We start from the raw sequence: 26,739 nt of genomic DNA, 5'->3' as shown, positions 1-26,739 counted from the left end.
TAGAGACACTACATACTGATATACACCTGAACATCAGCAGGAGAGGACTCTTTAAAGTAGAGACACTACATACTGATATACACCTGAACATCAGCAGGAGAGGACTCTTTAAAGTAGAGACACTACATACTGATATACACCTGAACATCAGCAGGAGAGGACTCTTTAAAGTAGAGACACTACATACTGATATACACCTGAACATCAGCAGGAGAGGACTCTTTAAAGTAGAGACACTACATACTGATATACACCTGAACATCAGCAGGAGAGGACTCTTTAAAGTAGAGACACTACATACTGATATACACCTGAACATCAGCATGAGAGGACTCTTTAAAGTAGAGACACTACATACTGATATACACCTGAACATCAGCAGGAGAGGACTCTTTAAAGTAGAGACACTACATACTGATATACAACTGAACATCAGCAGGAGAGGACTCTTTAAAGTAGAGACACTACATACTGATATACACCTGAACATCAGCAGGAGAGGACTCTTTAAAGTAGAGACACTACATACTGATATACACCTGAACATCAGCAGGAGAGGACTCTTTAAAGTAGAGACACTACATACTGATATACACCTGAACATCAACAGGAGAGGACTCTTTAAAGTAGAGACACTACATACTGATATACACCTGAACATCAGCAGGAGAGGAATCTTTAAAGTAGAGACACTACATACTGATATACACCTGAACATCAGCAGGAGAGGACTCTTTAAAGTAGAGACACTACATACTGATATACAACTGAACATCAGCAGGAGAGGACTCTTTAAAGCAGAGACACTACATACTGATATACACCTGAACATCAGCAGGAGAGGACTCTTTAAAGTAGAGACACTACATACTGATATACACCTGAACATCAGCAGGAGAGGACTCTTTAAAGTAGAGACACTACATACTGATATACACCTGAACATCAGCAGGAGAGGACTCTTTAAAGTAGAGACACTACATACTGATATACACCTGAACATCAGCATGAGAGGACTCTTTAAAGTAGAGACACTACATACTGATATACACCTGAACATCAGCAGGAGAGGACTCTTTAAAGTAGAGACACTACACACTGATATACACCTGAACATCAGCAGGAGAGGACTCTTTAAAGTAGAGACACTACATACTGATATACACCTGAACATCAGCAGGAGAGGACTCTTTAAAGTAGAGACACTACATACTGATATACACCTGAACATCAGCAGGAGAGGACTCTTTAAAGTAGAGACACTACATACTGATATACACCTGAACATCAGCAGGAGAGGACTCTTTAAAGTAGAGACACTACATACTGATATACACCTGAACATCAGCAGGAGAGGACTCTTTAAAGTAGAGACACATGGACATCAGTAAAAGAAGAACGACACGCTGGTTTTTATTCAACTGATATTTTATTGGTCTAAAATGTTGAGATAAGCGGAGAGCCAGAGGGAAGCAGCCGGAGCAGGAAGACGATCCAAACTGGATTTAAATCATAATTTAAAGGAGAATAAACTCTGACGTTCTGCACAAACAGGAGGTGAATTAAAAAGGTGCACTGTGGAGTAAACAACAATAACAATAGTGTTGATTTGAGAGCAATCAACCATTTGTTTACTAGCTTGTAGTGCTGCACCTGATTATTTATTTTTGTTATATTGATCGATTAACCTGCTTATTGTATGGATAACATGTCAGAAAATAGTGAAATAGAAGTCCAAACTGTGGCCTTAAAATGCCTAAATACGGTCTCTCTAATGTGAGAGAAAAGTAGGAAATAAGAGGGTTGAAAAAACATGAAAAACAATTTAATTGAGTAATGAAATGGGAGCAGCTCTAGCTTGCCGTCTTCTTCTCTGCCTTGTATTCCTGCGGTTGCCATCAAATCAGCAGAAGAAGAAAACAGTGTTTAAAAGAAACTCCACAGGGAACCTTTAAGTTTGTGCGTTTAATGAATAAGGCAGAATTACCATAACGGTGAAAATCGTGCATTTAATCCCTTTTTTGTTCCTTAAATGTCATGTTTTTAGCGTCGACTCGTCCCATGTGTTGCTGCAGAGGAGTGCGTTCTTTATTTGAATATCATTAGCTTTTAAACACATGGATTTTGACTGAAATTAGTTTGAAAGCTGTTAAAAACAACAAGAAAGTAGACCTTAAAAAACATTTCCCTAACGATTATTAATTTAGATTTTGTTTCCTTTCTTTTGCAACTTCTCCTTCTAGCATTTGTTGTTCTGGCAAATTAAAAATAAAGAATTGAAGCAGAAATACAGCAAAAAATAATGTATGAAATGCAGAAACTCCTCTTGTGATTAAAGCTCGAGCCTCTTAATTTCTAGGAGTTTATCTAAACCTGTAAAACGTACATCTTCCTGCTCTGATCACTTTCGTCATGTTACATTCTGTAAAAATAACAAAAACACTTGTTCCTTTGAGAGAGGAAGCACAGCGACCCGGCAGAAAGTAATAATAATATTTATATATCTATGTTCGGTAAATAAGTGGTGATGTTCTGCTGTGTTTGTAGAGAGCAGAGAGACTGATCTGAGGTCAGTCTTTCTGCTCTCTGCAGTGTTTGTAGAGAGCAGAGAGACTGATCTGAGGTCAGTCTCTCTGCTCTCTGCAGTGTTTGTAGAGAGCAGAGAGACTGATCTGAGGTCAGTCTCTCTGCTCTCTGCAGTGTTTGTAGAGAGCAGAGAGACTGATCTGAGGTCAGTCTTTCTGCTCTCTGCAGTGTTTGTAGAGAGCAGAGAGACTGATCTGAGGTCAGTCTCTCTGCTCTCTGCAGTGTTTGTAGAGAGCAGAGAGACTGATCTGAGGTCAGCGCTGGGGCCTCTTTTATTGAGAGAACATTTAAATAACACAGGTCTCCTCGTTATTTACACTGAAGGGAAGACAACGGGATTAAAAGTTGATCGCTTTCCCAGTTGAGGCGGCGATGTTCGCTTCTCTGAAGGCCTCCGACACCGTCTGAGGAGGAGGAAGAGGAGGGGGAAGAGGAGGGGGAAGAGGAGGGGGAAGAGGAGGAGGAGGAGGAAGAACAAAAATGTCAGTGATTTTTAACATTTGATACCGTAAACAGATGTTAATAGCAAAATGACTGTATATCTATTATGGTGTGTGTCTCCGTCTGTGTGTGTGAGTGTGTGTGTGAGAGTGTGAGTGTGTGTGTGTGACGTACAGGATGTGCGTGGCAGACTCTTGCGATGTCCTCACAGGAAGCTCCGTACTCCATCGCCAGGCAAGCTTCATTAATAATCTCTCCTGCCCCCTGGTGGGAGCACACAGTATTACATCACATTAAAATACATTTACTGGAGCTTTTATTCACAGAGACCTACATCAACTATAGACCTTCTGCAGATTGTGCTTCACTCTACTGTTATTCAGCCTTTAAACACTGATTAACTAGAACACAATGCTCTCACCGTCCCCACGATGTGAGCTCCCAGCATCCTGTCCGTCTCCTTGTGGCTGAGGATCTTCACCATGCCGTCAGTGTCGTTGTTGGTCTTCGCTCGGCTGTTAGCGGCGAAGGGGAATTTTCCCACTTTGTACGGGACGCCCTGAAGAGGAAGAGGAGGAAGAGATGTTAAAAAACACTGCTGGACTCAAAGCAGTAAAACCCTGGGATATATATGTAAGAGTTAAGGGGTCTTTAAAACCCTTCCTTTATAGCCCAACATTAGCCGCCTTTCGCTTAGCGGTGGTGAAGTGAAGTCATGTGACCGTGCTGGAGTTCCTTTAGAGCCCAACATTAGCCTCCTTTAGCTTAGCGGTGGTGACGTGAAGTCATTTGACCGTGCTGTAGTTCCTTTATAGCCACCTTTAGCTTAGCGGTGGTGACGTGAAGTCATGTGACCGTGCTGTAGTTCCTTTAGAGCCCAACATTAGCCTCCTTTAGCTTAGCGGTGGTGACGTGAAGTCATGTGACCGTGGTGTAGTTCCTTTATAGCCTAACGTTAGCCGCATTTAGCTTAGCGGTGGTGACGTGAAGTCATGTGACCGTGCTGTAGTTATTTTATAGCCCAACATTAGCCGCCTTTAGCTTAGCGGTGGTGACGTGAAGTCATGTGACCGTGCTGTAGTTCCTTTAGAGCCCAACATTAGCCGCCTTTCGCTTAGCGGTGGTGACGTGAAGTCATGTGACCGTGCTGTAGTTCCTTTAGAGCCCAACATTAGCCTCCTTTAGCTTAGCGGTGGTGACGTGAAGTCATGTGACCGTGCTGTAGTTCCTTTATAGCCCAACATTAGCCTCCTTTAGCTTAGCAGTGGTGACGTGAAGTCATGTGACCGTGCTGTAGTTCCTTTAGAGCCCAACATTAGCCTCCTTTAGCTTAGCGGTGGTGACGTGAAGTCATGTGACCGTGGTGTAGTTCCTTTATAGCCTAACGTTAGCCGCATTTAGCTTAGCGGTGGTGACGTGAAGTCATGTGACCGTGCTGTAGTTCCTTTATAGCCTAACGTTAGCCGCATTTAGCTTAGCGGTGGTGACGTGAAGTCATGTGACCGTGCTGTAGTTCCTTTAGAGCCCAACATTAGCCTCCTTTAGCTTAGCAGTGGTGACGTGAAGTCATGTGACCGTGCTGAAGTTCCTTTAGAGCCCAACATTAGCCTCCTTTAGCTTAGCGGTGGTGACGTGAAGTCATGTGACCGTGGTGTAGTTCCTTTATAGCCTAACGTTAGCCGCATTTAGCTTAGCGGTGGTGACGTGAAGTCATGTGACCGTGCTGTAGTTATTTATAGCCCAACATTAGCCGCCTTTAGCTTAGCGGTGGTGACGTGAAGTCATGTGACCGTGCTGTAGTTCCTTTAGAGCCCAACATTAGCCGCCTTTCGCTTAGCGGTGGTGACGTGAAGTCATGTGACCGTGCTGTAGTTCCTTTAGAGCCCAACATTAGCCTCCTTTAGCTTAGCGGTGGTGACGTGAAGTCATGTGACCGTGCTGTAGTTCCTTTATAGCCCAACATTAGCCTCCTTTAGCTTAGCAGTGGTGACGTGAAGTCATGTGACCGTGCTGTAGTTCCTTTAGAGCCCAACATTAGCCTCCTTTAGCTTAGCGGTGGTGACGTGAAGTCATGTGACCGTGGTGTAGTTCCTTTATAGCCTAACGTTAGCCGCATTTAGCTTAGCGGTGGTGACGTGAAGTCATGTGACCGTGCTGTAGTTCCTTTATAGCCCAACATTAGCCGCCTTTAGCTTAGCGGTGGTGACGTGAAGTCATGTGACCATGCTGTAGTTCCTTTATAGCCCAACATCAGCCGCCTTTAGCTTAGCGGTGGTGACGTGAAGTCATGTGACCGTGCTGTAGTTCTTTTATAGCCCAACATTAGCCGCCTTTAGCTTAGCGGTGGTGACGTGAAGTCATGTGACCGTGCTGTAGTTCCTTTATAGCCTAACGTTAGCCGCATTTAGCTTAGCGGTGGAAACGTGAAGTCATGTGACCGTGCTGTAGTTCCTTTATAGCCCAATGTTACGTGCCGTAGTGTTTGTGTGGTCGTGTGTGTGTTTTTCTCTCTCTCCCTCTGACTCCCCAGGTGCAGCCTGATTGTCCCCAGGTGCGCCTAATTCCAAATCAGGGCCTCCATATAGGACCGGAGGAAGACTGCAGTGGGGTCTCCTTTTTTCATCCCATGGCTGCATGTGTGCAGACCTGTGTCTTGCCGATTGATAGGAGGGGAGCTCCGTGATATATTGATGCTGTATTATTCTGTGCAAGTTGGCTGGTGAGCCCGTGTTCCTGTCGTGTTCATTAAACGACTTGTTCGTTACTCAGAGATCGATTTTCTCTCCTTTTTTGTCGTGCTTGGTCATCCTTGTGTGTTGTTACTTCCCTTTGTACCCCCTAGATTTAGAAGGGAACGTAACACCCAACATTAGCCTCCTTTAGCTTAGCGGTGGTGACGTGAAGTCATGTGACCATGCTATAGTTCCTTTATAGCCCAACATTAACCTCCTTTAGCTTAGCGGTGGTGACGTGAAGTCATGTGACCGTGCTGTAGTTCCTTTATAGCCCAACATTAGCCTCCTTTAGCTTAGCGGTGGTGACGTGAAGTCATGTGACCGTGCTGTAGTTCCTTTATAGCCCAACATTAGCCACCTTTAGCTTAGCGGTGGTGACGTGAAGTCATGTGACCGTGCTGTAGTTCCTTTATAGCCCAACATTAGCCTCCTTTAACTTAGCGGCGGTGACGTGAAGTCATGTGACCGTGCTGTAGTTCCTTTATAGCCCAACATTAGCCTCCTTTAACTTAGCGGTGGTGACGTGAAGTCATGTGACCGTGCTGTAGTTTATTTATAGCCTATCGTTAGCTTTTTACTTCAGAAATCATAAAGTGGTGTTAGTATGTGGAGATTATCCTACTGAACGTGTAAGTATCATAAACGATGCTGCCTTCAGGGTCCATCACTACCGATATATCTCCCAGTTCTTCCCCCTCACCTCCTCTTTGAGCTGCTCCTCAGTCTTGCCCACCCAGGCCACCTCGGGGTGGGTGTAGATGACGGAGGGGACGCAGTTGTAGTCGATGTGCACGGCTCCGCCCGCCATGCCCTCCACGCAGATGATGCCCTCGTCCTCTGCTTTGTGGGCCAACATCGGGCCGGCGATCACATCCCCGATCGCAAAAATACTGAGAGAGAGAGAGAGAGAGAGAGAGAGAGAGAGAGAGACAGAGACAGAGAGAGAGAGACAGAGACAGAGACAGAGACAGAGACAGAGACAGAGACAGAGACAGAGACAGAGAGAGAGAGAGAGAGAGAGAGAGAGAGAGAGAGAGAGAGAGAGAGATGTTAAATGTTTTAATATCCTCTATATCTGACTTTTTCTGAAAATCGAAAAACTTTATCCTCAAAATTCTGACTTTGTCCTTTCAGAATCTCTTTACACAGAGGGGACACGTGTTTATTTATAAAAAACATTAATATGTGCATTTTGCATGATAGGAGACCTTCAAATAACACGTAGCTATCGGGTACCTGGGCACGCTGGTCTGGAAGCGCCCGTTGACAGGGATTCTTCCTCTGTTGTCCAGCTCGATGCCCACAGAGTCCAGGCCGAGGCTCTGAGTGAACGGCCGTCTGCCGACACACACCAGCAGCACGTCGCAGGTCAGAGTCTGGTTCTTCCCTCCAGCTGCTGCCTCCACTCTGAAACACACACAGGGTCACAACATGGCTGCTGCCTCCACTCTGAAACACACACAGGGTCACAACATGGCTGCTGCCTCCACTCTGAAACACACACAGGGTCACAACATGGCTGCTGCCTCCACTCTGAAACACACACAGGGTCACAACATGGCTGCTGCCTCCACTCTGAAACACACACAGGGTCACAACATGGCTACTGCCTCCACTCTGAAACACACACAGGGTCACAACATGGCTGCTGCCTCCACTCTGAAACACACACAGGGTTACAACATGGCTACTGCCTCCACTCTGAAGAACACACACAGTGGTCACAACATGGCTGCGCCTCCACTCTGAAACACACACAGGGTCACAACATGGCTGCTGCCTCCACTCTGAAACACACAACAGGTGTCACAACATGGCTGCTGCCTCCACTCTGAAACACACACCAGGGTCACAACAATGGCTGCTGCCTCCACTCTGAAAACACACACAGGGTCACAACATGGCTGCTGCCTCCACTCTGAAACACACACAGGGTCACAACATTGCTGCTGCCTCCACCTCTGAAACCACACACAGGGTCACAACATGGCTGCTGCCTCACTCTGAAACACACACAGGGTCACACCACATGGCTGCTGCCTCCACTCTGAAACCCACACAGGGTCACAACATGGCTGCTGCCTCCACTCTGAAACACACACAGGGTCACAACATGGCTGCTGCTGAACACAGGTCCAGGCTCATGAAACACACACAGGGTCACAACATGGCTGCTGCCTCCACTCTGAAACACACACACAGGGTCACAACATGGCTGCTGCCTCCACTCTGAAACACACACACAGGGTCACAACATGGCTGCTGCCTCCACTCTGAAACACACACAGGGTCACAACATGGCTGCTGCCTCCACTCTGAAACACACACACAGGGTCACAACATGGCTGCTGCCTCCACTCTGAAACACACACAATCTAAAAAAAATCTGACTTTTTCTAAAATGTCAATTTTGACTTTTTCTAAAAAATGTCAAAATTCAAACTTTTTCTAAAAATCAAAAACTTTTGACTTTTTCTAAAAATGTCAAAATTCTGACTTTTTCTCAAAATGAAGAAATGTTTTCTGTATATTGACCTCTGTCTTCTGTCATATTATAAAATGCCCACATATCAGATTGTACTGTCACCCTGCAGTCACTAACCATCCCATCACCTCAGGGCAGCTGAGAATGATCCCATATACATATCTTCACAAAAGCTGCTGGTTCTAAACCAGGAAGAACTAAGACATAAACCATGTGAACAGGAAGTGGGGAAAGGGGGCGGGGCTACAGAAGGAGTTGGACTCACGCCACGTCGATCTTGCCGTCGGGCCGGCGCGTGGCGCCCATCACTTTCGTGCTGAGTTTGAACTTCAGGCCCTGTTTCTGCAGAATCCTCTGGAAGGTCTTAGACATCTCCATATCGATCCCCATGCCTCCAACGTGGCCCAGAAACTCCACCGCCGTCACTTTAGAGCCCAGACGCTGCCACACTGACCCCTGCAGGACGGGAGGGGAACACACAGAGTCAGGGAGGGGAACACAGAGAGAGTCAGGGAGGGGAACACACAGAGTCAGGGAGGGGAACACAGAGAGAGTCAGGGAGGGGAACACACAGAGTCAGGGAGGGGAACACACAGAGAGTCAGGGAGGGGAACACACAGAGTCAGGGAGGGGAACACAGAGAGAGTCAGGGAGGGGAACACACAGAGTCAGGGAGGGGAACACAGAGAGAGTCAGGGAGGGGAACACACAGAGTCAGGGAGGGGAACACACAGAGTCAGGGAGGGGAACACACAGAGTCAGGGAGGGGAACACACAGAGTCAGGGAGGGGAACACAGAGAGAGTCAGGGAGGGGAACACACAGAGTCAGGGAGGGGAACACACAGAGTCAGGGAGGGGAACACACAGAGTCAGGGAGGGGAACACAGAGAGAGTCAGGGAGGGGAACACAGAGTCAGGGGAGGGGAACACAGAGAGAGTCAGGGAGGGGAACACACAGAGTCAGGGAGGGGAACACAGAGAGAGTCAGGGAGGGGAACACACAGAGAGTCAGGGAGGGGAACACACAGAGTCAGGGAGGGGAACACACAGAGTCAGGGAGGGGAACACACAGAGTCAGGGAGGGGAACACACAGAGTCAGGGAGGGGAACACACAGAGAGTCAGGGAGGGGAACACACAGAGTCAGGGAGGGGAACACACAGAGAGTCAGGGAGGGGAACACACAGAGTCAGGGAGGGGAACACACAGAGAGTCAGGGAGGGGAACACACAGAGAGTCAGGGAGGGGAACACAGAGAGTCAGGGAGGGGAACACACAGAGTCAGGGAGGGGAACACACAGAGTCAGGGAGGGGAACACACAGAGTCAGGGAGGGGAACACAGAGAGAGTCAGGGAGGGGAACACAGAGAGTCAGGGAGGGGAACACACAGAGTCAGGGAGGGGAACACACAGAGTCAGGGAGGGGAACACACACAGAGTCAGGGAGGGGAACACACAGAGTCAGGGAGGGGAACACAGAGAGAGTCAGGGAGGGGAACACACAGAGTCAGGGAGGGGAACACACAGAGTCAGGGAGGGGAACACACAGAGAGTCAAAAGCTCTGCATTTTTTGAAAAAAGTCAGATTTCTTTTGAAACGTCTGTTTTTCGTCAATTTTTTTTTTATAATTCAGATTTTTTGAAAAAAAATCTGAATCTTTGGCTAAAAGTCATAATTTTTAGAAAAAAGTCATAATTTTGAGATTTTAGAAAAAAAGTCATAATTTTAAGGAAAAAGTCATAATTTTAAGTTTTTTGAAAGTCAATTCTGTTTTAAAAAAGTCAGTATTTTTAGAAATAAGATGTTTATTAGAACAAATTAGATTGTGCATCCTTATGATCGAAACACTAGGATCAAACGCCTGCGAGGTTATCAACTCCTTTTATTGATGCCGGAATGTTTTTCTGACAAATTGCAAAAAGTAGCTAAAATAAGTTTTGAGCACATTAATAATAATTTACTTTTGGCAGCTTTTGTGTGGTATTCCACAAAAGCTGTCTTTTCTCGTAGAATGTGCTCTACATTGGTAACATTTCTTCCTGGTTCATACGTTATGAAAGCACCGATAAAAGCTCTAAAAGATTTAATTGTTTGTGTCTGTTTTTAGGCTCAGATTTGATGTTTTTTCTCAGTTCAATACGGAGATGCTAACCAGCTCCACTCCGATGACTCCGGCTCCGATCACGATCATCTCCTCGGGAACTTTGTTCAGAGACAACGCTCCCGTCGACGACACCACGGTCTCCTCATCGATCTAAAGTAAACACATTGTCAAACAGGCTTACAGTTTCTCACTTTGCTTTCCAGGAGACGCATTTCTGCTGCTCCAAAATACACATTGACTTCACTTTATATGATCGCTCAAGCGTACCAGGATGCCGGGGAAAGGCGTGACCTCGGAGCCGGTGGCGAGCAGGATGTTTTTGGAGTTGATGACCTGCTCGCTGCCGTCAGCCGTCACCGCCGTCACCTGGTTTTTCCCCGAAATCCGCCCATATCCGTTCACATGGGTCACCTGACGGAGAGAAGAGAACATATCTTTATTGTCATCATACAAAGTACAACGACATGACTTTGGCAACTCTCACTGCAGTAAAAAATAGACACAAATAAATAAGAGTAGAAAAACGGAAGAGCGGTTATTTAAAGGACTATATTCATCCCAAAATCAAAATGGAATACTACAGCGGGACAATACACTGATGTTAAAGAAATATAGACATTTGGTTGCGGTCATCTTCGTACGATACGATAATACTGCGTCAGATCGAGTCTGACATGTTTTCTCGCATCACAGCAGCTCCATTTGCAACATCAACAAGGACTAATATCAACACAGACTACAAGGGAACAGACTTCACTTGTTTCTCTCAGGAAGGTTCCCAACGGAGCGAAGTAATGACCCTTTAGTCTCTGATGCCCCTTTCACACCAGCGCGGCTCCCGGTCTGGCTCCTCTTGCGCTCTTCTGGTTCGGAACCGGTTTTTATTTTCAGCCCCCGTTTTGTTCCCACCGCCCAGAGCCCGGCTGGTGCTGCGTCATCGTTTGCGTCATGACGTAACCGTTTACGTGCCTGCTTCATAAAGCCAAACCGCGCGGAAACCCATCACATCGACAACAATGGCCGATTGTATTGAAGCGCTGCTCGGTTTGCTTTGTCCAAACCAAATGGAAATAATAGGACGACTTCACCACAAACTCCCCATTCGTCACACGCGACTTTCAAATGTTCTTTGACCGAATCTAGCAAGTCATAATGTGGACTTGTTTTCGGACGACCGCTGCCACTCCGTCCGAGGTCTCGCTTTTGGTCCCGATAATCCTTCTTAACTTTTTTCAGTTTGTTGCAAATCTGGTCCAAAGTTTGGGGTTTTCCCTCGTTGTGTACAAACTAGGGGTCGACCGATATTCCGCATTTGACCGATTATCGGTATCGGCCTTTTTTTTAATAATCAAATTGCCGATAAAACTTTGGCTCTGATGCGGCCGTTTCTCTGGCTGCAGTCACCACTCTGTGTACACGAGCAATGTCCCGCCCACAGCGCTATCTGATAGGCTATTACTGAAGTGTCAATCAACACTGAAGATTTTCCGGGCGGGAGCCAGAGAGGCGGGACCTTCTCAGATTACAGGCAGGTGCGAAGAACGCAGACACAGACAGAGGCAAGCAGCAGCGCTGAGCGGCAGAGCCATACATGTGTTAAACCGAAGTTCAATAAACAGGGGGGGAGCTATGTGAAGCTCATTAGCTAGCCAACATGTATCTAGCAATGTTTAGCAAAATATTAGAAGTGAGGCTCCTAGACTAACGTTAGGTCTACTGTGATAGCCTCACTTTGAATAGTTTGCAAAACATTAGCTAGCACTAGTGTTTTGCAGCAGCTTATTGGGATTGTATGCTAGATAGACGGCATTGTTTTGATATAATGAATTAAGCATTATTGTTAGTTGCACAGAGAGGAAACCAGTTGTAAGATGTTTTAAAGTTCATTAAACATAATATATGCTTAAATGCATTTCAAAGAAGTTGAGTTGGAGTTTGTGTTATTCTACATTTTGACAAAGATATCGGTTCCAAATATCGGTTATCGTCTCCTTGATTACTAATAATCGGTATCGGCCTTGAAAAAGCCATATCGGTCGATCCCTAGTACAAACAGGGCAAAACGTGGGCTTGTTGTTGTTGTTCAGGAGGTTGATCCCGCCCATGCCCCCGCCTCCGACGTAAGCGTGACGTATGCGGTTCTTGCTTCTAGACCGACAATTTTTTTGGAGCTTGGTAAGAACCGGTTTTCGGGGGAAAGACCCGGCTCCGCTGCGGCGTGAACGGGGAAACCGGTGCTTACCATCAGGCTCTAGCTCCGAACCGGCCCTGGAACCGCGTTGGTGTGAAAGGGGCAGAACTGTCAGCCATAAAAACAGCTATTTTAATTCTCTTGATTATAGGAAAGGAGCTTCAATGCTTCCTTTATAATCTCCTTAAGGACACACTGGACCATCCTTTAGGATACATCTTAGAAAGCTTATTGTTATTTATTGCTTTAATACTAAGTTTCCTTTGTATTATGCAAAGAAGGAAAGGAGTGTCATGTGTGCAAAGTGCGTCTGGTTAGATGATCAGACTCTTGATAAGACGTGAGTGAACAACAGTTGGAGGGGAAGTGGAGTCTGACCTTGTTCTGTTTGAAGAGATGAGCGATTCCTCCGGTCAGAGCTTTGACCGCTCCGCTCTTCTGAGCCATCATCTTCTCCAGGTTCAACGTGAGGCCTGCAACTGAACACAGCACAACACGCATTAATACATTTTAATTAGCAGTCCAAATGGTCAGTGTATAGGCTGCGGCTCAGCGGGGAGTGCGCTGATCTTTTGGATAATATAAATACTTATTTCCCACAGTTTGTATCTTTTATATAATGTCCATGTCTGGATTTTCTTTTTGATATTCTCTCTCTCTCTCATTAGTAAAAATAAACCGACCATTACAAATATAGACTGTTCATTTCTTTGTAAGGGGGTAAACCTCAGTGTCGAACCGTCAGGGCCTTCAAGGTATCCAGAGAACACCCTGGAACACTCGGGTAAAACAAACAAAAAATCAATTTAATTATATAAATAAAATGTAATAAAATGAATAAATGAGGTATCCGTGTTGTTGATCTGTAATATCACAGTGTTACGTTGATTTGTTTGTCCTTCTCGGACCATGCACTACGCATTTCAGTGGTTTTGTGTTAGAAAAGCAACCAATCAGATCTCGTTCTGGGTCTCTGGGTAGAATATCCTTCAACCAGGTATTCTACATCCTTGATCGAAGGCCCTGGCCGTTGCACTGAATGAGAGCGTACGTTTGGACTGACAGTTTGATCAACCAATCATATATTGATTTGTAGCTAATGGGCGTATTCTTTCAGAGTTCCCCTCGGTTCCAGGGTATTCTAGAAGGCCCGCTAGTTAACCGGCTCGAGGCAGAGGAGCTAGATGCGACGAAGCAATTCATGCTGTTTTATTGTTTTTAACGTTGAAATGGCAAGAGCAACAGGTGGAGATGAAGTTGTTGCGGAGTTGTTGTGAGTTCCCTTTTCAAGACGACAATTCAGTGAAAAGACGGACATTATAACGCCGCGGAGGGGCGGGGGGGGGTGTGTGTGTCTACAGAAGGTCCAGTTGTGATAGACACGGTTCGCCACTGGTTAACCTCCACAATCGGAAAGGGATCAAATACTTATTTCCTCCACTGTCGGTCGCTTTGGGAAAACGCGTCTAACAGTCTAATGCACTCATTCTGAAAACCATTAAACATGAACGTATGTGTACATTTGAATTAAAAGCCGTGTGTAGTTCAATGGAAAGACACGTTATTGGCTGATAATGACTGTATTTACTTAATTTAAAGAGGTCACATATTCAAGATGTGCCGAGTCTTAAAATCATAATTAGTTTTCTATTCAAATGGAAAAACATGTTTATTGGCTAATTATCAATTTGTTTTTTGTTGTGAATAATAAATATACAACGTCTTACATCGTAATAAAGTCATTAAGTCATTAGTGAGAGATTTTTGTAAAACATGATGATCATATCGTGAAAACACAACTCCACTAGAAAAATACTGAACAATCAAATCTATCAAATGAGCAGAAACCAAAACAGTGTACTGGATTACAGCTAAATCACCCGTCTTCCTATTTAGTTATTTAATAATTGTATTCATACTTCATTCATATTATGAAACTCTGGGCTTATGTCTGAAAAACAAGACGTTTATAGACTTTCGCTAAGGGACAGTGTAATGGACATTTTCCACACTTTTATAGCAGTGTTCATTTTAGTCTTAAGACGAAAAAGGTTATTAGTTTGAGTCACATTTTAGTCCTTTGTATCCTTCATAGTTTTAGTCTAGTTTTAGTCGACGACAACTCAAAACATTTTAGTCCAGTTTTACTCGATGAAAAATCATTTCATTTTAGTCAAAATGTTTTCTCTCTTTAAACCAATTCAGTTCGGCAAACACAGGAATCTGACATTGGAATCAAGGTGACAGCATCAAGTGTTGAAAGTCGTTGAGAAACATTTCCCTCTCTTAACACTTGTGTAATATCTAGGGATGGGTATCGTTAAGGTTTTTAACGGTACTACTACTCTTAAAAATCTGTGTGCACACCGCTGCAGCTTGTCTGTTAGGCCCCGCCCCCCAGAGAGAGAGTGAGGCCCCGCCCCCGCGCACACAGAGAGAGAGGCCTCGCCCCCCGCACACAGAGCGAGAGAGGCCCTCGCCCCCCCCCACACAGAGAGAGAGAGAGAGGCCCCGCCCCCCGCACACAGAGAGAGAGAGAGAGGCCCCAATAGACAACACTATCTGAAAGCTTCCTCGGGGTTAAACTGAATTATTTTAAACATGTTGGTGAGGTTTCTTACTTTCGATGCCTCTGCTCTCAAAGTCCTTGCCGTGAGCCATGTGGTACAGATAGGAGTTATTCAGCAGAGCCTGCGAACACAACACATCCATTAAGGAACTTTTCCCATCATATTTATTCTGTCGTTCGATGCATCTTATGAGTGTGTATAACTCTTCCAGACTTCCAGATGTGCTTTAACGGATACTTCCTGTTTTTGCTGCATCTCAGGCACAGATTAAACATTTTAATGGAAATAAAGTCAGTGTGTTACCTTGGAGGGGATGCAGCCCACGTTCAGACAGGTCCCTCCCAGCGTGGCATTTTTCTCCACACAGACTGTCTGTCAGAGGGAGAGGCACGGTACAAATGTAGACGTTTAATAGGAAGGTAGGTAGGACTGACTTGTTGTTTGTTTTGAAGCACCAACATTGTCATTCTGACGGTAACGGACGTGGTGTTTTTGTTTTCTTTTTACCTTGAAGCCGAGCTGTGCAGCTTTGATGGCGGCGACGTACCCTCCGGGCCCTGAACCCACCACCGTGACGTCTGCATCGACTACAGACACAGAAACTCTCATCAATAATCCGTAACATCACATAACAAAACAGGCTCTGATGTGATTGGTCAACAGCTCAGAGATGTCCCGCCCCTTAGCCTATCAGGTACAATGTGTTGGAGCGCATGAGTGATGTAAGATAAGACTTACTTTAAGTCATTTATTTGTGTTTAATAGATTAAAGTAAATGAAAACGACTTTATAAAGATAAAGACGTATCCACGACTTATTCCTTTACAGAACGACTCGCAGAAATGGACTATTAGTACATTTGTATACACTGAAACAAATCCAAGACGGATAAATAATGGACATTTCTGTTACAAGAAACGGATTAATAGTGATTCTGATAAAAAGAAACTCCTCAGGCGCTGGCACGTTGACAAGCAAACATGTTGACAATTTGGGAAATGTTTGCATTGCATAAAAAGCCAAGGCATTGCACATACAACCCGTTCATACACCTTTTCACCCATGACTCCAGGACCTTCACCTCATTTTCCATGACCAGAAAAAGTACTCAGTTCCACTGAAAATGGTTTATTTGAACACGGAACAGGAAAATCAGGTCTGAAACATGTTGCGCCTAAAACAAATCCAATAGGCTAACTAGCTTCAGGCTAAAGCAACTCAAATCTCTCACCAGCAAAACACCTCGTCAGCTAAAAGCCATTCTACGTTTCATTACTAGGGCTGCAACAAACGACTAATTTGATAATCGATTAATGAAACGATTAATCGACTATCATGCCTTGCACAATTTCTCAAACGCTCTTAGTTAGCCATCAACTTTTAGATTTAGCTCGAGGTTGTTTCAGGCATGTGGAAACTAACAAGACAATAAAGATGAATGCTTGATTCAAAAATACATATATTATTAAATTAAATAAACACATTTTGAACAAAAGTAACATTGCTTTTTATTTAAATTAAATACATAATATTTCCAATAAAAGACCGATAACGTTGGAGCTTAGCGTAAAACACACGTGATGACGTCACCAACGAATCGACGACTGAATTAGTTGGTAACTAATTTGGTAATAGATTTTAATCGATTAAGTCGATTAGTTGTTGCACCCCTACTCATTACGATACAGTATTTATTATCATTATAGTATTGCATATATATATTCCGTGAATAGCTGCTACTTCTTCAGAACAGTTACAGGCTGTGTATTTTTGTATTTTGTGTAATTCTTTTATCTTTAATATTTGTTTTTGTTGTCGTTGTTAAACATTAAACTGTTTTTGGCTCTTTTTCTGCTGGAGCAAAAGTACATTCCCCCTCTGTGGGACGAATAAAGCTTTTCTGATTCTGATTGCTATTTCTGCGATTAGATCAAATATAAATTATATTTGATGCAACTTTAATTACATTTCCATGACTTTCCCAGGTGTTTAACGACCGTACGATCCCTGTTAGAAATTAAAAGAGTAGAAATAAACACTTCAAAATGTAAATATCTCAAATAGAAATAAAGTAGCATTAAAAAAGTTGATTTGAAATTCAAATGTAAACTAAATGTATAAAGCAGGATATTATATACACATTATTTACATGTCACTGTGTTACAGAACAAAGTGTCCACAGGGATTTTAGCGTCTGCAGACCATTTACATGCACTAACACCTGTATAACTAGAGGAGAGGGAAAGCCAAGAAAAGCACAGTATGACCCTTTTTAAATGCCTGAGGTCCAATGTCTGGAGAATGTGTAAACTTTAACCGACACTATCGCACATATGAAGACATGAAGAAGAGGGGACACATGTTGATGTAGAAGAGACATGAAGAAGAGGGGACACATGTTGATGTAGAAGAGACATGAAGAAGAGGGGACACATGATGTAGAGGAGACACGAAGAAGAGGGGACACATGTTGATGTAGAAGAGACATGAAGAAGAGGGGACACATGTTGATGTAGAAGAGACATGAAGAAGAGGGGACACATGTTGATGTAGAAGAGACATGAAGAAGAGGGGACACATGTTGATGTAGAAGAGACATGAAGAAGAGGGGACACATGTTGATGTAGAAGAGACATGAAGAAGAGGGGACACATGTTGATGAAGAAGAGACATGAAGAAGAGGGGACACATGTTGATGTAGAAGAGACATGAAGAAGAGGGGACACATGATGTAGAGGAGACACGAAGAAGAGGGGACACATGTTGATGTAGAAGAGACATGAAGAAGAGGGGACACATGTTGATGTAGAAGAGACATGAAGAAGAGGGGGACACATGTTGATGTAGAAGAGACATGAAGAAGAGGGGACACATGTTGATGTAGAAGAGACATGAAGAAGAGGGGACACATGTTGATGTAGAAGAGACATGAAGAAGAGGGGACACATGTTGATGAAGAAGAGACATGGAAGAAGAGGGGACACATGTTGATGTAGAAGAGACATGAAGAGAGGGGACACATGTTGATGTAGAAGAGACATGAAGAAGAGGGGACACATGTTGATGAAGAAGAGACATGAAGAAGAGGGGACACATGTTGATGTAGAAGAGACATGAAGAAGAGGGGACACATGTTGATGTAGAAGAGACATGAAGAAGAGGGGACACATGTTGATGAAGAAGAGACATGAAGAAGAGGGGGACACATGTTGATGTAGAAGAGACATGAAGAAGAGGGGACACATGTTTGATGTAAGAAGAGACATGAAGAAGAGGGGACACATGTTGATGTAGAAGAGACATGAAGAAGAGGGGACACATGTTGATGTAGAAGAGACATGAAGAAGAGGGGACCACATGTTGATGTAGAAGAGACATGAAGAAGAGGGGACACATGTTGATGTAGAAGAGACATGAAGAAGAGGGGACACATGTTGATGTAGAAGAGACACGAAGAAGAGGGGACACATGTTGATGTAGAAGAGACACGAAGAAGAGGGGACACATGTTGATGTAGAAGAGACATGAAGAAGAGGGGACACATGTTGATGTAGAAGAGACACTGAAGAAGAGGGGACACATGTTGATGTAGAAGAGACATGAAGAAGAGGGGACACATGTTGATGTAGAAGAGACATGAAGAAGAGGGGACACAGTTGATGTAGAAGAGACATGAAGAAGAGGGGACACATGTTGATGTAGAAGAGACACTGAAGAAGAGGGGACACATGTTGATGTAGAAGAGACATGAAAGAAGAGGGGACACATGTTGATGTAGAAGAGACTATGAAGAAGAGGGGACACATGTTGATGTAGAAGAGACATGAAGAAGAGGGGGACACATGTTGATGTAGAAGAGACATGAAGAAGAGGGGACACATGTTGATGTAGAAGAGACATGAAGAAGAGGGGACACATGTTGATGTAGAAGAGACATGAAGAAGAGGGGACACATGTTGATGTAGAAGAGACATGAAGAAGAGGGGACACATGGTGATGTAGAGGAGACATGAGGAAGAGGGGACACGTGTTGATGTAGAAGAGACATGAAGAAGAGGGGACACATGTTGATGAAGAAGAGACTTGAAGAAGAGGGGACACATGTTGATGTAGAAGAGACATGAAGAAGAGGGGACACGTGTTGATGTAGAAGAGACTTGAAGAAGAGGGGACACATGTTGATGTAGAAGAGACTTGAAGAAGAGGGGACACACGTTGATGTAGAAGAGACATGAGGAAGAGGGGACACATGTTGATGTAGAAGAGACTTGAAGAAGAGGGGACACATGTTGATGTAGAAGAGACTTGAAGAAGAGGGGACACATGTTGATGTAGAAGAGACTTGAAGAAGAGGGGACACATGTTGATGTAGAAGAGACATGAGGAAGAGGGGACACACGTTGATGTAGAAGAGACATGAAGAAGAGGGGACACATGTTGATGTAGAAGAGACTTGAAGAAGAGGGGACACATGTTGATGTAGAAGAGACATGAAGAAGAGGGGACACATGTTGATGTAGAAGAGACATGGAGAAGAGGGGACACACGTTGATGTAGAAGAGACATGAAGAAGAGGGGACACATGTTGATGTAGAAGAGACTTGAAGAAGAGGGGACACATGTTGATGTAGAAGAGACATGAAGAAGAGGGGACACACGTTGATGTAGAAGAGACATGAAGAAGAGGGGACACATGTTGATGTAGAAGAGACTTGAAGAAGAGGGGACACATGTTGATGTAGAAGAGACATGAAGAAGAGGGGACACATGTTGATGTAGAAGAGACATGGAGAAGAGGGGACATATGTTGATGTAGAAGAGACATGAGGAAGAGGGGACACATGTTGATGTAGAAGAGACTTGAAGAAGAGGGGACACATGTTGATGTAGAAGAGACATGAGGAAGAGGGGACACATGTTGATGTAGAGGAGACATGAAGAAGAGGGGACACATGTTGATGTAGAAGAGACATGAAGAAGAGGGGACACATGTTGATGAAGAAGAGACATGAAGAAGAGGGGACACATGTTGATGTAGAAGAGACATGAAGAAGAGGGGACACATGTTGATGAAGAAGAGACATGAAGAAGAGGGGACACATGTTGATGTAGAAGAGACATGAGGAAGAGGGGACACATGTTGATGTAGAAGAGACTTGAAGAAGAGGGGACACATGTTGATGTAGAGGAGACATGAGGAAGAGGGGACACATGTTGATGTAGAGGAGACATGAGGAAGAGGGGACACATGTTGATGTAGAAGAGACATGAAGAAGAGGGGACACATGTTGATGTAGAAGAGACATGAAGAAGAGGGGACACATGTTGATGTAGAGGAGACATGGAGAAGAGGGGACACATGTTGATGTAGAAGAGACATGAAGAAGAGGGGACACATGTTGATGTAGAAGAGACATGAGGAAGAGGGGACACATGTTGATGTAGAAGAGACATGAAGAAGAGGGGACACATGTTGATGTAGAAGAGACATGAGGAAGAGGGGACACATGTTGATGTAGAAGAGACATGAAGAAGAGGGGACACATGTTGATGTAGAAGAGACATGAAGAAGAGGGGACACATGTTGATGTAGAGGAGACATGGAGAAGAGGGGACACATGTTGATGTAGAAGAGACATGAGGAAGAGGGGACACGTGTTGATGTAGAAGAGACATGGAGAAAAGGGGACACATGTTGATGTAGAAGAGACATGAAGAAGAGGGGACACATGTTGATGTAGAAGAGACATGAGGAAGAGGGGACACATGTTGATGTAGAGGAGACATGAGGAAGAGGGGACACATGTTGATGTAGAAGAGACATGAGGAAGAGGGGACACGTGTTGATGTAGAAGAGACATGAAGAAGAGGGGACACATGTTGATGTAGAGGAGACATGAGGAAGAGGGGACACATGTTGATGTAGAAGAGACATGAGGAAGAGGGGACACATGTTGATGTAGAGGAGACATGAGGAAGAGGGGACACATGTTGATGTAGAAGAGACATGAAGAAGAGGGGACACATGTTGATGTAGAAGAGACATGAAGAAGAGGGGACACATGTTGATGAAGAAGAGGGGACACATGTTGATGTAGAAGAGACATGAAGAAGAGGGGACACATGTTGATGTAGAAGAGACATGAAGAAGAGGGGACACATGTTGATGAAGAAGAGGGGACACATGTTGATGTAGAAGAGACATGAAGAAGAGGGGACACATGTTGATGTGGAAGAGACATGAAGAAGAGGGGACACATGTTGATGTAGAAGAGACATGAAGAAGAGGGGACACATGTTGATGAAGAAGAGACATGGAGAAGAGGGGACACATGTTGATGTAGAAGAGACATGAAGAAGAGGGGACACATGTTGATGTAGAAGAGACATGAAGAAGAGGGGACACATGTTGATGTAGAGGAGACATGAAGAAGAGGGGACACATGTTGATGTAGAAGAGACATGAAGAAGAGGGGACACATGTTGATGTAGAAGAGACATGAAGAAGAGGGGACACATGTTGATGTAGAAGAGACATGAAGAAGAGGGGACACATGTTGATGTAGAAGAGACATGAAGAAGAGGGGACACATGTTGATGTAGAAGAGACACGAAGAAGAGGGGACACATGTTGATGTAGAAGAGACATGAAGAAGAGGGGACACATGTTGATGTAGAAGAGACATGAAGAAGAGGGGACACATGTTGATGTAGAAGAGACATGAAGAAGAGGGGACACATGTTGATGTAGAAGAGACATGAAGAAGAGGGGACACATGTTGATGTAGAAGAGACAGTGAAGAAGAGGGGACACATGTTGATGTAGAAGAGACATGAAGAAGAGGGGACACATGTTGATGTAGAAGAGACATGAAGAAGAGGGGACACATGTTGATGTAGAAGAGACACGAAGAAGAGGGGACACATGTTGATGTAGAAGAGACACGAAGAAGAGGGGACACATGTTGATGTAGAAGAGACATGAAGAAGAGGGGACACATGTTGATGTAGAAGAGACACGAAGAAGAGGGGACACATGTTGATGTAGAAGAGACATGGAGAAGAGGGGCCACATGTTGATGTAGAAGAGACATGAAGAAGAGGGGACACATGTTGATGTAGAAGAGACACGAAGAAGAGGGGACACATGTTGATGTAGAAGAGACACGAAGAAGAGGGGACACATGTTGATGTAGAAGAGACATGAAGAAGAGGGGACACATGTTGATGTAGAAGAGACATGAAGAAGAGGGGACACATGTTGATGTAGAAGAGACACGAAGAAGAGGGGACACATGTTGATGTAGAAGAGACACGAAGAAGAGGGGACACATGTTGATGTAGAAGAGACATGAAGAAGAGGGGACACATGTTGATGTAGAAGAGACATGAAGAAGAGGGGACACATGTTGATGTAGAAGAGACATGAAGAAGAGGGGACACATGTTGATGTAGAAGAGACATGAAGAAGAGGGGACACATGTTGATGTAGAAGAGACACGAAGAAGAGGGGACACATGTTGATGTAGAAGAGACACGAAGAAGAGGGGACACATGTTGATGTAGAAGAGACATGAAGAAGAGGGGACACATGTTGATGTAGAAGAGACATGAAGAAGAGGGGACACATGTTGATGTAGAAGAGACATGGAGAAGAGGGGACACATGTTGATGTAGAAGAGACATGGAGAAGAGGGGACACATGTTGATGTAGAAGAGACATGAAGAAGAGGGGACACATGTTGATGTAGAAGAGACATGAAGAAGAGGGGACACATGTTGATGTAGAAGAGACATGGAGAAGAGGGGACACATGTTGATGTAGAAGAGACATGAAGAAGAGGGGACACATGTTGATGTAGAAGAGACATGAAGAAGAGGGGGACACATGTTGATGTAGAAGAGACATGAAGAAGAGGGGACACATGTTGATGTAGAAGAGACACGAAGAAGAGGGGACACATGTTGATGTAGAAGAGACACGAAGAAGAGGGGACACATGTTGATGTAGAAGAGACATGGAGAAGAGCATTTGAACAACAGGTGACCTTTAAACCAGACGGTGAGTAGACTCGGTCATCTTACTTGCAGCTTTGTCGGCGTAGCTTCTGACGGACAGCGCTGCAGCTCCGTGCAGTTTGCAGGGAAGCTGGTGGCTCCGCTGAGACACAAGAGGAAAGAAGTGAGAAAAATAACATTTCAAAGATTGTGAAAAGCACAAAACAATCCAGGGTCACGATCCAAACGCTGCACTGGAATTATCCAAAAACGTGTTATTCTGTTAATGAATTGTTTATTTGTCAGTGGCTTGAAGCTTGAAGCTTCTCAGACTTGACAATCGACTGCTTGTTATTTATTTTGTGCATTTCCTTGACTTTAACTTCCTCCTCCAGCCGCTGAAAGACATGTTTCCTCCATTACAGGGACATTCAATGGACCCGAAATCTATCATTCTTGTCTAGGACATCTTGGTATGACATGTCCTGATCCTTAAGCGAGTCTTCATCAAATAAAATGTGAAACAAGCTTTTAAAAATGATGCAATTCAGTGACAGAAATGATCAGTAATCAGTGTCACCTAATTGAGATCACTTCCTCACGAGGCAAACAAATGAGCACAGGTGTAAAATACTATATTTATGTGTAGACTATAAGTAAAACCTGCGTGTTTAATAGATTAAAGTCAATTAAAACGACTTCATAAAGAAACAAACGTATCCACGACTTATTCCTTTACAGAAATCGACTATTTTGTAAATGTTAGACCTTTTTATACACTGAAACTAATCCAAGACAGATACATAATCTGTTACAAACATCGGATTAATAATGATTCTGATTCAAAGAAACCTCAACAGGCTCCTCGTGCGTTGGCACGTTGACAAGCAAACATAAATGAAATTTAGATATTTGATAGTAATAATGAATATAGCTTACAAATACAGGAATAAAGTGTTCTATTGAGGTCATGTGAGGACACAGCTTCTTCATTAAGAAGGCCCACTGACACCTCAGCCACTCTATAGACTTTATATATATTGCATTAATACACTTTTTTGTTTGTATTCCTTTTATTTAAGAAGGGCCAGTTCTGCAAAACCCTATATATTATGTTATTTGTACACAAGCTACCTCTCTGAGTATCTTATAAGCTTTCCACTTTCATAACAATACTGCCCTTATTCTATTATTCAGGGTACTTTGTGATACTATACTGTCCGTAGCTTCTCTAGATTTCATCTCAATCATTGTCTACATATTAACATATAATAGGTTTTTATCATTGTTTTTATTAATTTGCTTGTGTTTCTTTCTTACTTGTTAGATCCTTTAACTGTGTGCACCAAGCACACCAAGGCCAATTCCTAGTATGTGTAAACCCACTTGTCAATAAACCTGGTTCTGGTTTGAGCCTCTGACATAAACTATCATTGGGCAACCACCAGTGCTAACTAGCTTAGCATGCTAACGTCAACGTTACATCTCTCCATATTCACCAACTCATTTTTATTAAACTAGGGGACTATTTAAGGTCATTTTTGCTTAAGCCGAATTAAAATTAACATTTCGAGTTGTTTAAAAAACGTTTAAAACCCATATTAAATTATATATTTCGTTACCAAACACAACTACAACTCTTAAATGGCAGGTTTTTCTAGGCGAGTCTGGCGTTCATAAGACTTAACAGAGGTGAAAGCTAACAGGCCCGGGTCCGTAATTCTAGAGATAGCAGTGGAAACAACAACTGGGACCATTAGTAAACCTATCCAGACAACACATAGTGGTTAGTAGGTAAATAAAGGTGTTCTTACCGTGGCCAGAGAGCGGTAAACCTGCGTCCAGCTCTGCATGTTGACTCCGGATCTGTATCTGTAACCTCCAGCGGGCCGAACAGCCAAGGACTACTCACAGTGCGCATGCGCAGTACCAGTGCGGAAAAAATGCCTTGACGTTTTCTTCTTCGTGCACTGTTGTGTTTATTGGCAGACCGCAAACCAACTTTAAACGGACATATCGCCACCTAGTGTATGAATAAGGAATAATGGCATTACATTATAAAGACCCCTTTATATGTACCGTAATTTGGTCAAATAACGACCCCTTACCAGAGGTGTAAAGTTACATTTACTCAATTACTTGAGTACATTTTGAGGTACTTGTACTTTACTTGAGTATTTCCATGTTATGCTACTTTTACTCTACAGTCCAGGGGTGCCCAACCTGTCGATCGCGATCGACCGGTCGATCGCGGGGAGATTCCCAGTCGATCGCGAGATGTGTCTAAAAATAGAACAACAATATTCAGTTTTATCGGTAATGTCCCATAACATAATCTTCCTGTACCAGAATAATGCACTTGAACGCATCAAAGCTTTGTGATTGGCCGGTGTGACTGTGTCGGGGCGTGGCTTGTGGGCAGTGGGCACTAGTTCGCTGACGTTGTCCGTGTCAACAGGAGTGACAGTCCGCACACACACAAGACCGCAATGGCAGAAGCAAAAAAGCCCCAAATATATCATTTTCACTCCGAGTGTCACTCCATGATTATTCCAATTCAAAGTCCATCTGTCTCATCTGCAATGCGAGCGTGGCTTTATCGAAGAAGGGTAATTTAGGAGCGGCATTTCAAAACAGTGCACAAACGCTACGAGACGGAACTCCCTCCTGATTCTGCCCTACGCTCCCAAAAGGGGAGGGGCCTGAAAGGACAGCTAAATGCACAGCAGTCAATTTCCACCAGGCCAACAACAAGAGCAAGGCTGCTACCAGAGCATCTTATCGTGTCAGTCACGTTCTTGAGAAACACATGAAGTCTTTCAAAGACGGCGAAGTTGTGAAAGAAGCATTCCTGGAGGCTGCCGACGCGCTTTTTGGGGACAGTAAAAATAACAGAAGCATTTCAACAGGTTTTTGATATAATAAAAACTCAAGTTAGATACCGTTATTAATCTGCAGTAAGTTTTAGTTTGTTTGAACTTATGCATTATAATTATTGTACAAAATGGTATAAGAATGCAAACATTAAGATCTGTTCTGTTTAAATTGATATAGTCTATTATCAATTCAGGTTAAGAAACTAGTGTTGCTTGCATCCTATTTTAAAGGCATTTATTTTTATATTCTACTAAAATGCAACAAAAAAAGAGTTTGATTCTATTAATGTTGTCTTTTTTATTGCACGTTGGCAGCAGATTCCTGTGAGCTTCAGATCTGAGTTTTCTTATTAGTAAGCCTCATTTATACTTTTGTAGCAACACTATTTTTATATAATGGCAAAGAAAGGAGTCTTTTCTTTTTGTCCTGTGTCACATGTGGCAGCACTGTTCAATGCTTCTTGAAAACATGACCCACTGTAGTGACGTGTGAATAAACTCCAACTCTGTATCAACAACACTGTTGTGTAGCTTCAGTTAAATACTTGTATGTGTGTAGATTAGAAAGAGGTAAGATAAAGGATCTGCAGTATTTTATGAAGTATTAATCATACAAAGGTCAGTTCTATACAAGTAGAAGTGTGTATTCACCTGGTAGCAGGCTGTCAGTAATGGCTACGCCTCTCTATTTGGACTGGTAGATCTCGGCAGACTGGCAACTTTAAAAGTAGCTCTCGGTTCAAAAAAGGTTG

General features: G+C 43.7%; 1 protein-coding gene across 2 annotated transcripts; it reads right to left on the bottom strand.

The window, feature by feature from the left end:
- Positions 1-1,410: 1,410 nt before the first annotated feature.
- On the bottom strand, positions 1,411-25,062 carry dldh (dihydrolipoamide dehydrogenase). Of its 2 annotated transcripts, XR_004570598.1 has the most exons (15): positions 24,926-25,062; positions 23,199-23,274; positions 15,621-15,700; positions 15,417-15,485; positions 15,165-15,234; positions 12,922-13,022; positions 10,620-10,763; positions 10,401-10,502; positions 8,513-8,703; positions 6,999-7,169; positions 6,463-6,652; positions 3,449-3,586; positions 3,202-3,291; positions 2,846-2,990; positions 1,411-2,575 (listed from the first exon to the last, which is right to left on the bottom strand). XR_004570598.1 is itself a non-coding variant. In XM_034231956.1 (14 exons), the coding sequence occupies exons 1-14, from the start codon at positions 24,962-24,964 to the stop codon at positions 2,925-2,927; spliced, it is 1,527 nt and encodes a 508-aa protein (XP_034087847.1). In that variant the 5' UTR covers positions 24,965-25,062; the 3' UTR covers positions 1,411-2,924. The 2 variants fall into 2 exon arrangements, 1 of the variants encoding a protein (XP_034087847.1); XM_034231956.1 differs by having other exon boundaries at positions 1,411-2,990.
- Positions 25,063-26,739: the final 1,677 nt, after the last annotated feature.

Source organism: Gymnodraco acuticeps, unplaced genomic scaffold (genome assembly GCF_902827175.1).
Source record: "Gymnodraco acuticeps unplaced genomic scaffold, fGymAcu1.1, whole genome shotgun sequence".
Classification (NCBI taxonomy): Eukaryota; Metazoa; Chordata; class Actinopteri; order Perciformes; family Bathydraconidae; genus Gymnodraco; species Gymnodraco acuticeps.
The sequence above is the reverse complement of the archived record's forward strand: the minus strand, read 5'-3'. Positions and strand labels throughout refer to the sequence as shown.